Here is a 16,153-nt window from a genome sequence, read left to right as displayed (position 1 = left end):
AAATAGATGCAAAAATCCTCAACAAAATACTAGCAAACAGATTCCAACAGCACATTAAAAGGATCATACCCCATGATCAAGTGGGGTTTATCCCAGGAATGCAAGGATTCTTCAATATACGCAAATCAATCAACATGATATACCATATTAACAAATTGAAGGAGAAAAACCATATGATCATCTCAATAGATGCAGAGAAAGCTTTCGACAAAATTCAACACCCATTTATGATAAAAAACCTTGCAGAAAGTAGGCATAGAGGGAACTTTCCTCAACATAATAAAGGCCATGTATGACAAACCCACAGCCAACATTTTCCTCAATGGTGAAAAACTGAAACCATTTCCACTAAGATCAGGAACAAGACAAGGTTGCCCACTCTCACCACTCTTATTCAACATAGTTTTGGAAGTTTTAGCCACAGCAATCAGAGAAGAAAAGGAAATAAAAGGAATCCAAATCGGAAAAGAAGAAGTAAAGCTGTCACTGTTTGCAGATGACATGATACTATACATAGAGAATCCTAAAGATTCTACCAGAAAACTACTAGAGCTAATCAATTAATTTGGTAAAGTAGCAGGATACAAAATTAATGCACAGAAATCTCTTGCATTCCTATACACTAATGATGAAAAGTCTGAAAGTGAAATCAAGAAAACGCTCCCATTTACCATTGCAACAAAAAGAATAAAATATCTAGGAATAACCCTACCTAAGGAGACAAACGACCTGTATGCAGAAAATTATAAGACACTGATGAAAGAAATTAAAGATGATACAAATAGATGGAGAGATATACCATGTTCTTGGATTGGAAGAATCAATACTGTGAAAATGACTCTACTATGCAAAGCAATCTACAGATTCAATGCAATCCCTATGAAACTACCACTGGCATTTTTCACAGAACTAGAACAAAAAATTTCACAATTTGTATGGAAACACAAAAGACCCTGAAGAGCCAAAGCAATCTTGAGAACAAAAGACGGAGCTAGAGGAATCAGGCTCCCTGACTTCAGACTATACTACAAAGCTACAGTAATCAAGACAGTATGGTACTGGCACAAAAACAGAAAGATAGATCAATAGAACAGGATAGAAAGCCCAGAGATAAACCCACACACATATGGTCACCTTATCTTTGATAAAGGAGGCAGAAATATACAGTGGAGAAAGGACAGCCTCTTCAATAAGTGGTGCTGGGAAAACTGGACAGGTACATGTAAAAGTATGAGATTAGATCACTCCCTAACACCGTACACAAAAATAAGCTCAAAATGGATTAAAGACCTAAATGTAAGGACAGACACTATCAAACTGTTAGAGGAAAACATAGGCAGAACACTCTAGGACATAAATCGCAGCAAGATCCTTTTTGACCCACCTCCTAGAGAAATGGAAATAAAAAAAGAAATAAACAAATGGGACCTAATGAAACTTCAAAGCTTTTGCACAGCAAAGGAAACCATAAACAAGACCAAAAGACAACCCTCAGAATGGGAGAAAATATTTGCAAATGAAAGAACTGACAAAGGATTAATCTCCAAAATTTATAATCAGCTCATGCAGCTCAATAACAAAAAAACAAACAACCGAATCCAAAAATGGGCAGAAGACCTAAACAGACACTTCTCCAAAGAAGATATACAGACTGCCAACAAACACATGAAAGAATGCTCAACATCATTAATCATTAGAGAAATGCAAATCAAAACTACAATGAGATATCATCTCACATCAGTCAGAATGGCCATCATGAAAATATCTAGAAACAACAAATGCTGGAGAGGGTGTGGAGAAAAGGGAACCCTCTTGCACTGTTGGTGGGAATGTAAATTGATACAGTCACTATGGAGAACAGTATGGAGGTTCCTTAAAAAACTACAAATAGAACTACCATATGACCCAGCAATCCCACTACTGGGCACATACCCTGAGAAAACCATAATTCAAAAAGAGTCATGTACCAAAATATTCTTTGCAGCTCTATTTATAATAGCCCAGAGATGGAAACAACCTAGGTGTCCATCATCGGATGAATGGATAAAGAAGATGTGGCACATATATACAATGGAATATTACTCAGCCATAAAAAGAAATGAAATTGAGCTCTTTGTAATGAGGTGGATAGACCTAGAGTCTGTCATACAGAGTGAAGTAAGTCAGAAAGAGAAAGACAAATACCGTATGCTAACCCATATATATGGAATTTAAGAAAAAAAAGTCATGAAGACCCTAGGGGTAAGACAGGAATAAAGACACAGACCTACTAGAGAATGGACTTGAGGATATGGGGAGGGGGAAGGGTATGCTGTGACAAAGCGAGAGAGAGGCATGGACATACATACACTACCAAACGTAAGGTAGATAGCTAGTGGGAAGCAGCCGCATAGCACAGGTGCTTTGTGCTTTGTGACTGCCTGGAGTGGTGGGATAGGGAGGGTGGGAGGGAGGGAGACCCAAGAGGGAAGAGATATGGGAACATATGTATATGTATAACTGATTCACTTTGTTATAAAGCAGAAACTAACACACCATTGTAAAGCAATTATACTCCAATAAAGATGTAAATATATATATGCTGTCACAAAATTATACATCATGTTATATATATATATATATACACACACACATTCCTTTGAATGTGTATACTTACACAGAGAGACACATACATATTATATGACTGGAAGTATTTACTCCAAATATCAATAGTGGTTTTGTTTGTTTATAAAAAATGATTTTACTTTTCCTCTTCATACTTTTCCACATGTTCTAAATCTTTCTCAATATTATATAATTAGAAAAAAATCTATATTTTTTAAATTAAATGGACAAATTCCTAAAGGGGGAAGGCAATTTTAAACAATTTATTCTAAAAGTTTTTGGAAATGAAGTCAGAAACTTTTCAGTAGCAATACCCATTACAATATTACTTGAATGGGAAAATCATTGAAAAATCAGGACCCTGTGCAATATCTCACTCTGAAGAGTTGCAGGGTTACTGCTGATTTAAGTGATCATTTGCAAAGTACAGAGTTTCTAGGGAATGTTTATTTTAACAGCACTCTAGGTGTTGTTAGATCTCTGGGACATGACCTTGTGTTAGTTAGCAATGGGGAAAAAAGACTTGTTTGGATTGTCTTATAAACCCTTTTCACTGTGAGTACCTATTGTTTCCTTAGCCATTGCAGATTAGTTCCCTGGATACCACAAACTCTGTTTAAGGTGAGTGACATAATGATCTCCTTTGTATTCTTAATATTTCAAAATCGTATATAATGTTTCTAACAAACTTACCCTTTCATGCATGAAAAAACATAAGAGCTTACAGCCATTTGTCTTTCTTTTAATATAAGATATAACGATTTTGCTTAATTCTCACAAGAACCAAAATATTTATATTTCTTAAAGAAGTGTCCTTCCAGAGAGCTGCCTTGGTGAAATCAAGTTTTTCTATGAGCTAATCTACAGTTAAAAGTAAAACAAACATACCGTTTAGCCAAAGACTAGTCATGTGCCAGAACGCCCCAGCCTGCCCTAGCAGTGGTAAATATAATTTCTTGAGCTTCCAGGGCATGTGTGGAAGGAAAAAATAAGAAATAAGAGATTCAAGACATTTACAAGAAGATGGAAAGGAAGAACCTGCAGTTGGGGGCAAACTAGAGCATCCTCTGAACCTGTCGGGTAAGATGTGCTGAACTGCCTTAGGGACAAATCATTCATGGAAGTCAAGGACGTGGGAAGGTGACAGGTCAGAATAAAATGGATTTCATCCTGTGCTAGAATTCCCCAAGTGCTCACAAAAGCCATCTTCAATGGTTCAATGGGATCACTAATTTTTAGAGTTCAAGAGGGGATGACAATTATGAGAAAACTGCAGGCTGCTGCTCTTCTACTATGTTACTGCAGTGGAAGATTTTTCATAACTATCTTCCTCTATTCACTGAACGTTCTTTTTGTTCCATGTTTATAAGAAAATTGTATGGTAATGGGTATAATGCCTGCATGAAATTTTGGATATCTCCAAAATGCCTAGAGATGTTGAAAATTAATAAATAAGGAAGCATTTGATACTAGATGCTGGGCTATGCTAATAAAAAAATAAGAGAAATAATTCTCTTTATTTGAATGAAAATTATCATTTTAACATAAAACAATTTTTCCTTATAACAATAAAATGTTATAAAAAGAGAACCAATTAGCTCTTTTATTAGCATCTCCTCAAATAAGAAGCTTTGGCATTACCATCTTCATTTTAGCATTTTCCAAATTGTCTCAGAATACTATAGCCAAAGAAGAGATCAGAATATTTTACATGAGTTCTGTTCTTGCAGTTTTTGATTATAATTGGAATAAAATCCACCTATATTTTTCAAGCTTTTGGAAGTTAAAACAGATAGCATTTGCTGAGAATTGAGAACTGGTAATCTCTTGTAATTCAACTTCTACCTATTGTTTACATGCTGATTCCAAAAAATACTTTAAGAATTTGTTTTCTCTACAATTGAATTATTCTGGAAAATATCTATCTGTTCAAAATTTAATAAGAAAAACAAACAACAACAAAAACCCCTCTTTTACGTTTCCTTGCTGAAGCAGTTTCTATATGAGAAGATCCCAATTTGGGGGTGGGGGGATGGGGTGGTGGTCTGTCTAGTGATTAACAGGGAAACTTCACATTGTTTAGGAGCCTAAGCTCCCAAGGGCCCTGAAGAGAGTTGAAAACCAATCTCAACTTGGGTCTGATGTATAGGGTATAGGACTCATACTATGTATTTGGTCTGATCACAGCCTAATTTCTGGACACTCTTGTCCCAAAGTCTATGGTTCTGTGCTGCTGAAGAAAACCAGAAAATGTGAGTTACATACCAGTGAAATAAAATTGGCAGGCAAGTGCAGTGGTCTTTAAAGGAGCCTCTCTTTTTTATGATTGAAATAGCTTAGGGCCGTAGCAGCTTATCTTATGAGTTGGATAAAAAAGCTTGGATAAAAATCATGGGGAGCATCTTCAGTTTCTCTCTACCCTCCCCAGACAATGATAATGAATTCTGTTTCTTTTTATCTCACTCAATGGATACTCAAATGTGTGTCAATTCCATTTTAAATTGAAGGGTATATTCAGCCATATGTCAGGGGATTTAGTTGCTTTTATTCTAGCAGTTTTCTCTGAGCTTGTAAGACAGTTTAAAAATGCTTACTGACTTACATACTAAGTGAAGTAAGTCAGAAAGAGAAAGACAAATACCCTATGATATCACTTATATGTGGAATCTAAAATATGATACAAATGAACTTATTTACAAAACAAGAACAAACTTACAGACATAGAAAACAAACTTATGGTTACCCAAGGGGAAAAAGGGTAAGTGAGGGATAAATTAGGAAATTGGGATTAGCAGATACAAACTACTATATATAAAGTAGATAAACAACAAGGTCATACTGTATAGCCCAGGCAACTATACTCAATATCCTGTAATAAACCATAATGGAAAAGAATCTGAAAAAGAGTAAATATATATATATATATATATATTTTTTCAGTTTATGTATAACTGAATCACTTTGCTGTATGCCAGAAACTAACACAACATTGTAGTTCAACTATACTTCAATTAAAAATTTAAAAAAATTTTAAATGCTTACTGATTTATTATGAAGAAATGCTCTAACTTCTGAGCATATTGGAGAAAAAAATTTTTTTGTGGGGAAACAATTCTTATATCTGATCTCAAACTCTTGGCTTGAATGAAGATTTATAAAATGAGGAGACTCATTTTTTTAACTGAAGTATCCTTTCATCCAAATAAAAAAACATAAAGTAAACATATTAAAATATAATTTTAACTCATCCTCTGAGACTTTTGAGGGAGTCATATTTCAGTAGGGCAATTTGGCAAAATCTATCAACATTTAAAAATTTACATCATTTGACTGAGTCATTCTACTGCTAGGAATATTTGTTGGTCCCATGGATATACTACAAAAGTATGCTAAAATATAAAGATGTTTATTGCATTATGTATGTATACTAAAAGTCTACAGTTAGAATAATGGTTAAGTTCAGTATAATACATCTATACAGTATAAAACTATGCAGTCATTAAAAATAATGAAGTAGGGCTTCCCTGGTGGCGCAGTGGTTGAGAGTCCGCCTGCCGATGTAGGGGACACGGGTTCATGCCCCGGTCCGGGAAGATCCCACATGCCGCAGAGCAAGCTGGGCCCGTGAGCCATGGCCGCTGGACCTGCGCGTCCGGAGCCTGTGCTCCGCAACAGGAGAGGCCACAACAGTGAGAGGCCTGCGTATCACAAAAAATAATAATAATAATAATAATAATGAAGTAGATAGGACTTCCCTGGTGGCACAGTGGTTAAGAATATGCCTGCCAGAGCTTCCCTGGTGGCGCAGTGGTTGAGAATCTGCCTGCTAATGCAGGGGACATGGGTTCGAGCCCTGGTCTGGGAGGATCCCACATGCCGTGGAGCAACTAGGCCCGTGAGCCACAACTACTGAGCCTGCGTGTCTGGAGCCTATGCTCCGCAACAAGAGAGGCCGCGATAGTGAGAGGCCCATGCACCGCGATGAAGAGTGGCCCCCGCTTGCCACAACTAGAGAAAGCCCTTGCACAGAAACGAAGACCAAACACAGCAAAAATAAATTGATTAATTAATAAACTCCTATCCCCAACATCTAAAAAAAAAAGAATATGTCTGCCAATGCACGGTACACGGGTTCAATCCCTGGTCCAGGAAGATTCCCACATGCCATGGAGCAACTAAGCCCCTGCACAACAACTACTGAGCCTGTGCTCTAGAGCCTGTGAGCCACCACTACTGAGCCCATGTGCCACAACTACTGAGCGCACACACCGCAACTACTGAAGCCCGTGCACTCTAGGGCTCACCGGCAGCAACTATTGAAGTCCGCATGCCTAGAGCCCGTGCTCTGCAACAAGAGAAGCCACCGCAATGGGAAGACCATGCACTGAAACAAAGAGTAGCCCCTGTTCACTGCAACTAGAGAAAGCCCAAGTGCAGCAACGAAGACCCAATGCAGCCAAATAAATAAATAAAATTTTTAAAAAAAGAATGCTAGGGGGCTTCCCTGGTGGCGCAGTGGTTGAGAGTCCGCCTGCCGATGCAGGGGACACGGCCGGGAAGATTCCACATGCCGCGGAGCGGCTGGGCCCGTGAGCCATGGCCGCTGAGCCTGCGCGTCCGGAGCCTGTGTTATGCAACGGGAGAGGCCACAACAGTGAGAGGCCCGCGTACCGCAAAAAAAAAAAAAAAAAAAAAAAGAGAATGCTAAGGGAAAAAATTGAAGTAGATATACATCTATTAATATGGAAATATCTTTACAGTATACTGTGAAGTGAAAAACAAAGTACAGAGTAATATACATCATACTTCTTTTTTGTATATATATTTAAAGAACATGCATACATGTATATGTGTAAGGGAATGTGTGGAAGAATTTCCCCTCCATTTTCTACCTATAAAAAGAGAAAAGTGATCATGTGTAGGAAGAGGTTCTGGCTATAGGTAGAAGAGATCTCAGGTGTTACATTTTTCTTTCTGTTCTTTTTAAACTTTTCAAATGCAGGCATATATTATATGTATTTTTTAAATGTTAGCAGAATTTTTCTGGTTATATAATAAATCATCTTAATTTTCTTCTTCATGCATTTCTATATATTTTAGAACACAATAAATATTATCAAATAAATAAGAGGCAGACTAACTTAATATATTATGGTGTTCTAAAAATAAATTTGAATCTCAAGAGATCTAGTTTTTTATTTCAATCAACTATTACAACAAACTAGAAATAAACCAGTTATGCTACAAACTATCACTCTTGCTGAAACAATGGGTGACAACTGAACAGACAGATTCATTTCTAGTCTATGAAATATACTTAATCTGGCAGAAATTTTGAGAATAATATTACAGAAGTGGCTGTAATTATGGACTTAAATTACATTATTCAGATTTCATCAAAACCTGTTTCTAAACTGTTTCCTAGACTCAATTCTACAACATTTATTCTTTGCGTGGTATGCTTGCTCTCATTCTTCTAAATGCTGAAATGAAAAAACAGACAAAAAAGATCAACTGTCATGGTGTTCATATTTTAGTGAAGAAGGAGAAAGGAAAGAGGAGATATTTATTTAAATTACATAGTACTTTATATATTAGGAAGGTATGAATGACAGAGAAAAATAAAGCAGTGAAGGAGGATAGGAAACACTGGTGGGAAATTGTAATTTCAAAAAAGATGGTCAGGGATCTGATTTTATTTGTAAGCTGAAAAGTAACTAAAGCCGTATTTCTAAATCATGTTAAACATGAATAGTCTTATTTAACATCAAAACATATTTTCAATTTTCACAAGATTCTTGCTGTAATTTGAGGAGCCCATTATTTTGAAAAATTCATGACCGATAGCTACAATTAACTTTGAAACACTCAAGTGTTACTACTCTTTTGAAAAACTAATATTTATTGAGTGATGATTCTATACCAAGGATTGTTCTAAGCACTTTACATGAATTTTCTTCTTACTGAATCCTAACAAAAGTCTTATGAAGAAGGTAAAAGTATTATCCCTATTTTATGGATAATAAAACTGAGACACAGAGAAATTAGGTGAATGGCGTTCTATTAATATTTCTTTAAATGGAAGTTACTATACTAATTACAGCAGCATTTTCTGTACATATTTAACCATGTTGTGTGTTTTGTTAGAGATACAAAAATCAAAATGGCAATATTGGGAGGGCAGATAACGGTTTTGCAATTTCCATCCAATAACACACAGATCCTCAAGGCTCCACAGCACATGAGGAACCACTGGTCCAAGTTTTCTCTGGCATTCAGCCACATCTGAATAAACCCTCTTGTGTTCTGGGTAGTGGAGTTCCAAGCATCTAGATGCTCCAGGAACACTAGTTAGCGTTATTAGAAATTCAATGAAGGAATGCATCTCATCCAAGAATGAGGAGTCTTGGGCTGTTACTTGTCATGTAGTCTCAACCTTACCGTTCCTGCTTAAGCCTCCGTCTCATCATCCATAAAATGAGGGAGTTTAATCTGAAGGTTTCAAAGATCCGTTCCAGCTCTAACTTCTATGACTCTAAAACTAGAGATAGTTGGACAGTGAACTCTCTTTAACAAGCTTCCAAGGTGCCAGAAAAGTAAATAGAGCTTCAAAAAGAAGGGTTCCAAAGTCCTTCCCCAGGCCCAGAAAAGTATGAAAAACAGAAAGGTAGTACTAGGTAGTACTTGAGGGCACTGTCCACACACAATAAGCAGTTATTTTGAAAAGTATAAGACTACATAAAAATTTCCATTTAGGAATGAAATGAGATACAAATATATACTACATAGTTTGTCTTGTAGCCTATCACTGACAGTTCAGAGAAACTTACTAGTACTGGGGTTTGTAACTATGGGAATGTCCAACCTAAAAATCTTTAGAAATAACATTTATACTCATAAGCATGTGAATTTACAGGTGTTACTTTGCCTTAAGGAAGGCAAGATGTTTTCTAAGATCATATTTGAGGTTGTAACTGAGAATGACCTATAAAGTTTTACCTCACAGATGTTTGGTATGTTTTATATCATTTCTTTTCAGGGTCTGGAGGCTCTCCAGGCATGGCCAGACAATCCGTCTTATATTTCATCCTGCTGAGTGCTCTGATTGACAAGGGCCAAGCCTGTTTCTGTGATCATTACCCATGGACTCAGTGGTCCAGCTGCTCAAAAACCTGTAATTCTGGAACCCAGACCAGACAGAGGTGGGTGTGGACTTTGTAGCTTTTCTTTGTACCCTGTAAAACCTCAAGGACAGGGTTAGCAAAATCAAAAGTGCCACACTAAGTGATGGGAAAAAAATATATCTAAAAGTATAACTTTTACAGACTATAATCCAATTTTTTTTTAATTCTGAAAAGAATTCATGAATTTGGATGGAATTTGAGGTCTTTTCCACATAAGGTTGAAATGGAGTCTACTTTTGTTCTACACGAAAATTGAGGTGTTTCAAAGAAATTTAATTAAGAATCTGTGCAATATTTTCAGTTGACTAACTTACTTAGAATCACTACTCAGGCTTTTTTTCAATCAGCACATAACTCTGCTTGCCTACAGTTAAAGAGTTAATTATAGAGAATTTTCTACTCATTCAACTGAGTCTAACAGGACCTCAATTGATCAGCACTGCTACCTATTAGCTTGATTGTTGTCATGGACCAGTAGGCAAGAAACTGTGTTTACTTGATAACATTTAATAATTCAGCCTTTTCATCAATTCAGACTACTCATCCCCCACAGTTTCTTTAAATCTGTTAGATATTTCTAGTCCATGACGATGCACACATGACTTGGAGGAGAAAGGCATATATTTAATGTGTTTTAACTGTTATAGCACTTTTTTGAGATCTATGTTAGAAAACTATTTTTACATATGTAGTGTGAGTGTCATTAAATCACCAACTGACTGCCCCAATAAACCATCCACGAAGGATGTAAGAACAGATTTGTTTATAATACTTCTCTACTCGAGTCCCTCAGTAGCTCTCTACTGCCTACCAAATAAAGTACAATATATTCCATCCCTCTCAATTATGCACTTCTCAGGTCCGTCCCACAAGTCCCTTCACGGACGTGTCATACTCTCCACCTCTAATCTTTGCACATGATCTTCCTTCTGAATGCCCTTCCCTTTCTTGCCTGGGAAATTCACATGAATTTTTCAAAATGTATCTCTCATGTCACTTTCTCCCTTACTCTTTGGGCCCACGGCACTCTGGCTCTATCACAATCATTGTATTTATCACCCTGTGTTGTCATCTTTTAAGCAATTTGCAGAAACTTTCTTCTTCCTTTTCTTTCCCTTTCAGTCCCTTCCAGGAATTCAGTCAGGGCCAGCTTCATGGACGTGTGACCTGTGCAGTCACACAGGACCCCACACTGAGAAGGGCTCTGTGCTTGGCTTAATGCTCTGCAGTCATTTTCTTGAAATTCTTAATAAGCTTTGAACGTGAGGCACCCCCCGTTTCCATTTTGCACAGGGCCCAACAAATTATGGACCCAGTGCTGAGTTCCAGTAAGTGGTAAGAATTGCACATATGCCACACTGCCTGATTTTCCATGAAAACCTTCTTTCCTTGTATTCACTGTAATTGAGTCAATGATCTTTTTCTTATGGAGCTGGAGCCACAATGAATACACTCATTCTAAGCAGCTTTTTCCTCACTGTTACAGATACATCGTTGTGAATCAGTACTATCTGGAAAACTTTTGCGACCAGCTTTGCACCAAGCAGGAGACCAGAGAATGTAACTGGCAAACTTGTCCTATCAATTGCCTCCTGGGAGATTATGGACCGTGGTCAGACTGTGACCCTTGTGTTGAAAAACAGGTAGGTGATATGTGGGTGTATTCAGGAAGTCAGAATCACAGTAAAATTCTCGAATTCCCTAACAGACTCAACAGTCATAGAAATGCTGAATTTCTTCAATATTTGAAAATGAACTGTCCCAGCTTCCACTGAAGGAAAATTCCATTTAGCAACATGTTGGGGGGGGGGGGAAGGAGGATTCATTTTGCATGGTTTATTGTCATGTGAACACCAAAAACAATGTCCTACCCCCCAGAATTGGTATTGCACTCGCCCAGCTCTGAATTCCACTGCCTGTGCCCTCTGAGAGCTCACAAAGCAAAAACAAGTGCTAAAAAATGGGGATTTCAGTCCAAGGTTTAAAATCAGACAGAAATGAGGGGCATTAATTAAAATGACTCCTTGCCTTTCCTCTAACATCCCTCTCCCCATGGGAAAGTCCCTCTATTTGTTTATTGTTCCCAGCTGCAATATTTACCCATCTCAAGCTCATTCCTGTAAGGACACTGGCCCATGTGAACCCCAGTCAGGTCAGGGGCTAAGCATTCAGACATTAGGGAAGTAGACAGAACTCATTATTGGAGCACCCGCTCTCTGAGAGAAATTGTTCTACGCCCTTTACATACATCACCTTATTCAAACTTCACATCACATTGTTTTTCTACCCATTTTATAGATGAGGAAGTGACAGCTCATTAGGGGTTAAGTAATTTGCCCAAGAATACACCACTAATGAATAGAAGACTACATTTCGAACTTGGATTTTTCTGACTTCAAAGTCAGTACTTTTTAATCCTGTCCTATTTCTTTCCCTCTCTGACTCTTTGTTTTACTACTGCCTGTTTAAAATCTTCTAAAGTGTGGAGAATGTGTCAGCCCTGGTTTCCATGGTGACTTCCTCATGCAAAAGAACCCCCAAATCCTTTCACATTTATCACGTCACACTATCTTTGAGGAATAAAAGAGCTACTGTTATTACCTGGAAGATTTATTGCACTCAGGACACGCTCAGTAAATATGTGTGCATTTGATTTCTATTCAATTTAGAATCATATGATTTCAGAGTTAGAACTCTTAAGAAATCTTTTGTCCCAGTTCCTCATTTTACAGGTTGGAAAAGTGAGACCCAAAAAGTATTGACTTCCCTAAGGACACACAATAATAGAACTGGGAAAAGTCATTATTTAATTCAGCAAACGCCACTATAGGAAAAATCACTACTGTGATTGAGAAGCCCAGTTTTCTTAGATAGTTTTTGGCTTTGACCCAGCCTCAGTTACTCACCTTTCTCTCCTTTTCTTTCAGTTTAAAGTTAGGTCCATCTTGCGCCCCAGTCAGTTTGGAGGACAACCATGTACTGAGCCCCTCATGACCTTTCAACCATGCATCCCTTCTAAGCTCTGCAAAATTGAAGAGGTTGACTGCAAGAATAAGTTCCACTGTGACAGTGGTAACGTACTTTTGGAAAATGTTCAGTCTTCATTAAAAATGACTAAATAAATTTATTCCAATTGACTCCCAGTGAAAGTCATGATAGAGAAGTCCCACCATATTTTAAGCCTGTGGGGACAGGGGTGTTATGCTACCAATTACATGCTATTCATGTGTAAAATTACAGCTTTCAAGCTATAATCATCTTGACCACTTATTTGATTCATTTGCTCATCAAGTACGACTCCCAGGTTCCTACACTGTGATACAGCAGTAAGAAGAGAATGAGGAGAAGGAAACGGAGGAAGAGGCAGATACTTTTAAAAATTGGCTAGGGCTTCCCTGGTGGCGCAGTGGTTGAGAGTCCGCCTGCAGATGCAGGGGACACGGGTTCGTGCCCCGGTCCGGGAGGATCCCACATGCCGCGGAGCGGCTGGGACCGTGAGCCATGGCCACTGAGCCTGCGCGTCCGGAGCCTGTGCTCTGCGACGGGAGAGGCCGCAACAGTGAGAGGCCCGCGTGCCGCAAAAAAAAAAAAAAAATTGGTTATTAAGAAGCACAAATCTAGAATAAGCAATTGAAAAGGGGTGACAGAGTTTTAAAATTTTAATATAGTTTATTAAGATAAGAATATTAAAGCTAAGATAGTATGTCAATGGGATGACTAGAGATGATGTGACAAATTTTCTGGTGTGGTCCATTGAATGACTCCAAAGGTAATTGTCAGAAGAGGAGGTTGAAAATGATTTAAATGGTGGCAACCATTTCAAACTTCAAACTTTTTAAACTTCAAGTACAATTCTCATTCAGAAAATTGTAAATTTTTAAATTTAAGTATCATTAGATTATAATCAAATTTTGAATATACCACTTAATCTATGTATTCTCTTGCTAATTAATGGCTCTCCAAAGCTCAACAATTTGAACAGTCTAGATGAGATTTCTACACACTTTTTCAGGAAAGGTCCAGATGCCAAATATTTTAGGCTTTGCTGGCCATACAGTCTATGCAGCAGCTGTTCAACTCTGGCATCTTAGCATCAAAGCTGCCATAGACAGTAGATAAACAATTGAGCATGGCTGTGTTCCAACAGAATTTTATTTACAAGAGCAAGTGGCAGGTCAGTTTTCATCCATGGGCCATAGTTCACTGATTTCTTATATAAATAGTCACTTTAAAGTTAAAATTAGAGTTCAGATGAATAAAATCCCATCATTTCTGTGTACTCTGAGATACACTGAAAAGTATTTAGAACTAAATAGCAGATTTCAAATTCCTATAGAAAACTGACCCCAGACCTGGGTCTAATGTTTCTCTCTTCTTACTCCTTGCTTGCTGCCTTCAGCTTTGCCAATCTTTTCTGAATGTCAGGCAGGAATGCTGGTGTCAGGGTTTTCCCTCTGTACCTCATCCCCCAAACCTGAGATGTGAGGGTGGGACATGGGTCGGGAGATAGACATTATGCCTACAAAAATAAGGTCATGTCACATATTGACAAAAGAGGGAATATAAGAAAAATCTTGATGGCAATGGCTCAGGGGAATGCAGACCTTAACATTAGAACCAGAATATTAAGATAAAAATTTAGAACTGAAGCACAACTATTTGAACCATGAAGGATAGTTTTTAGAACAGATTACCGGGAAGAACTCTTTTATTCAATAGATGATAAATCTATGAGATTTATTACAAAAGAGCTTTGTTTAGGCCAGAAATATCCACAAGGTTGAGAAGGCTTTAGATACATCCATGAGCTAACAATTCATAATGAGGGAGTTCAGGAAAGTTAGTGGTATAGGCACAGCTGGTCTCTAGTTCATCAGCAATATGTCCATAACTAGTGATAGAAACTGAACTGTTGAAATACATCTGTAATGGTGGGTAAGCAGCTGCTACCCTGAGGTCTCTTAGTGACCTCTGCCCTACTGTCCAGATCCCTTGACCAAGAATCTCTAGATCTTCCTAGGATCCAACCACTAACCAGCTAATCCCTGGCACAAATATGGTTGGAATCCATTCTGACTGAGTTGTACCATGGCCTATTGGTTGTTAAATATTCCACTGAAGATGATATACCACTGTGCTCTCCTAGAAACATCCACTAATGCCACTCTGAAAGGGAATACAGTGTTGAATGGACCATTATTTGTCTGACTCAGGATATTCAGAATGATGTTTGGCTCAATTAACAACAACATCAAAAAATGTCTATCTTTCCTTTCCTCTCTCATGATTGCATCTTCAGAGTCCCCCAAGACTGAATATATTACTTTAATGTATACATGGATCTTTGAGAAGTACCCATGAGGATAATCCCCATGCACTATGCCAACTCCTCTCTCAAAGTTGTAACTTTAAGCATAAAGATGAGAATTTGCAACTAGTTATAAAAATAATATACCATTGTAGTAACACAAATCAGTTCAAGTAAATAGGAAAATCATGTACCATTCAAATGACTACATAGTTCCAGGTGTAAGTATATATATGCATGTGCTGGCTAAAGCATGCTGACTTCTACAAATCCTGTACTATCCAAATTTCCCTTCATTTTTCCCATTCCTTCTTTGGTATAGGATATATTTATGGCTTACAATCTCTCTCCCCTTGTGCTTCCTATTCCATTGTGTTTCCAAGGTCTGGAATCATTCTCAGCTCTGTCCCATCACAGACCTATATCACTCCTGCCACCCATTCCTAAACATCACTGAAGAGAATTCCTCTTGCTTTCATCCCTACCCTTGCTAATAAATCCTCTCTAATATCCCTGGAAGTACCAAATGAATAATTGAATTCCTAACATATCTGGTACCCTGCTCACAAACCTAGGTTAATGAGAACTGTACCTTACATGTGTACCCCTATCTCCACCTGATAAAATGGGATACTTTTTAATGTAACTGTATCAAAAATTAGCTTTTGTTCAAATTTGTGAGTGCTAGGTTCAAAACTTTTAAAAACTGTCATATTTGTCCTTTCTTTTTCTTTAGGAAAATCATCTCTATTGCATACTAAATTACCCATTCTGCTCTGCCCTAAGAAAAGCAAACAGAAAAACTAGAGATGTGCTGTTTTAAAAACAGAGCGTCTTTCAGGTTATATCTTGGGAATGACAGGAATTCAATTCCCTCTGTATTTTCAGTCTTGTATGTTTATGATGCTCAGAACTATAATAATGGTCTCGATACAAGATTTTGAATAATCAAAGGAGGACTTAATTACTTTCATTACATTCTACCTTCTTACTGAATGTTATTAACCAAAAAACTAAGTACTTTCTGGGGAACTCCCTATTAGTACAAAAATTTAAT

At 37.6% G+C, this 16,153-nt stretch overlaps 1 protein-coding gene across 2 annotated transcripts in view; it reads left to right on the top strand.

The window, feature by feature from the left end:
* Positions 1–3,095: 3,095 nt before the first annotated feature.
* The window catches only part of C6 (complement C6), a 90,023-nt gene continuing 76,965 nt past the window's right edge, over positions 3,096–16,153 (top strand). The window contains exons 1-4 of one of the 2 annotated variants that reach the window (XM_082650269.1): positions 3,096–3,225; positions 9,644–9,806; positions 11,275–11,431; positions 12,716–12,860. In XM_082650269.1, the coding sequence (XP_082506395.1) occupies positions 9,664–9,806; positions 11,275–11,431; positions 12,716–12,860 (445 nt within the window). In that variant the 5' untranslated portion in view covers positions 3,096–3,225; positions 9,644–9,663. Of the gene's footprint in view, positions 3,226–3,548; positions 3,685–9,643; positions 9,807–11,274; positions 11,432–12,715; positions 12,861–16,153 lie in introns of those variants that run through there. The other variant, XM_082650268.1, reaches the window with a different exon arrangement.

This window comes from Grampus griseus (assembly GCF_964374135.1).
Source record: "Grampus griseus genome assembly, chromosome: 3".
Lineage (NCBI taxonomy): Eukaryota > Metazoa > Chordata > Mammalia > Artiodactyla > Delphinidae > Grampus > Grampus griseus.
This window is presented reverse-complemented; position numbering and strand designations above follow the sequence as displayed.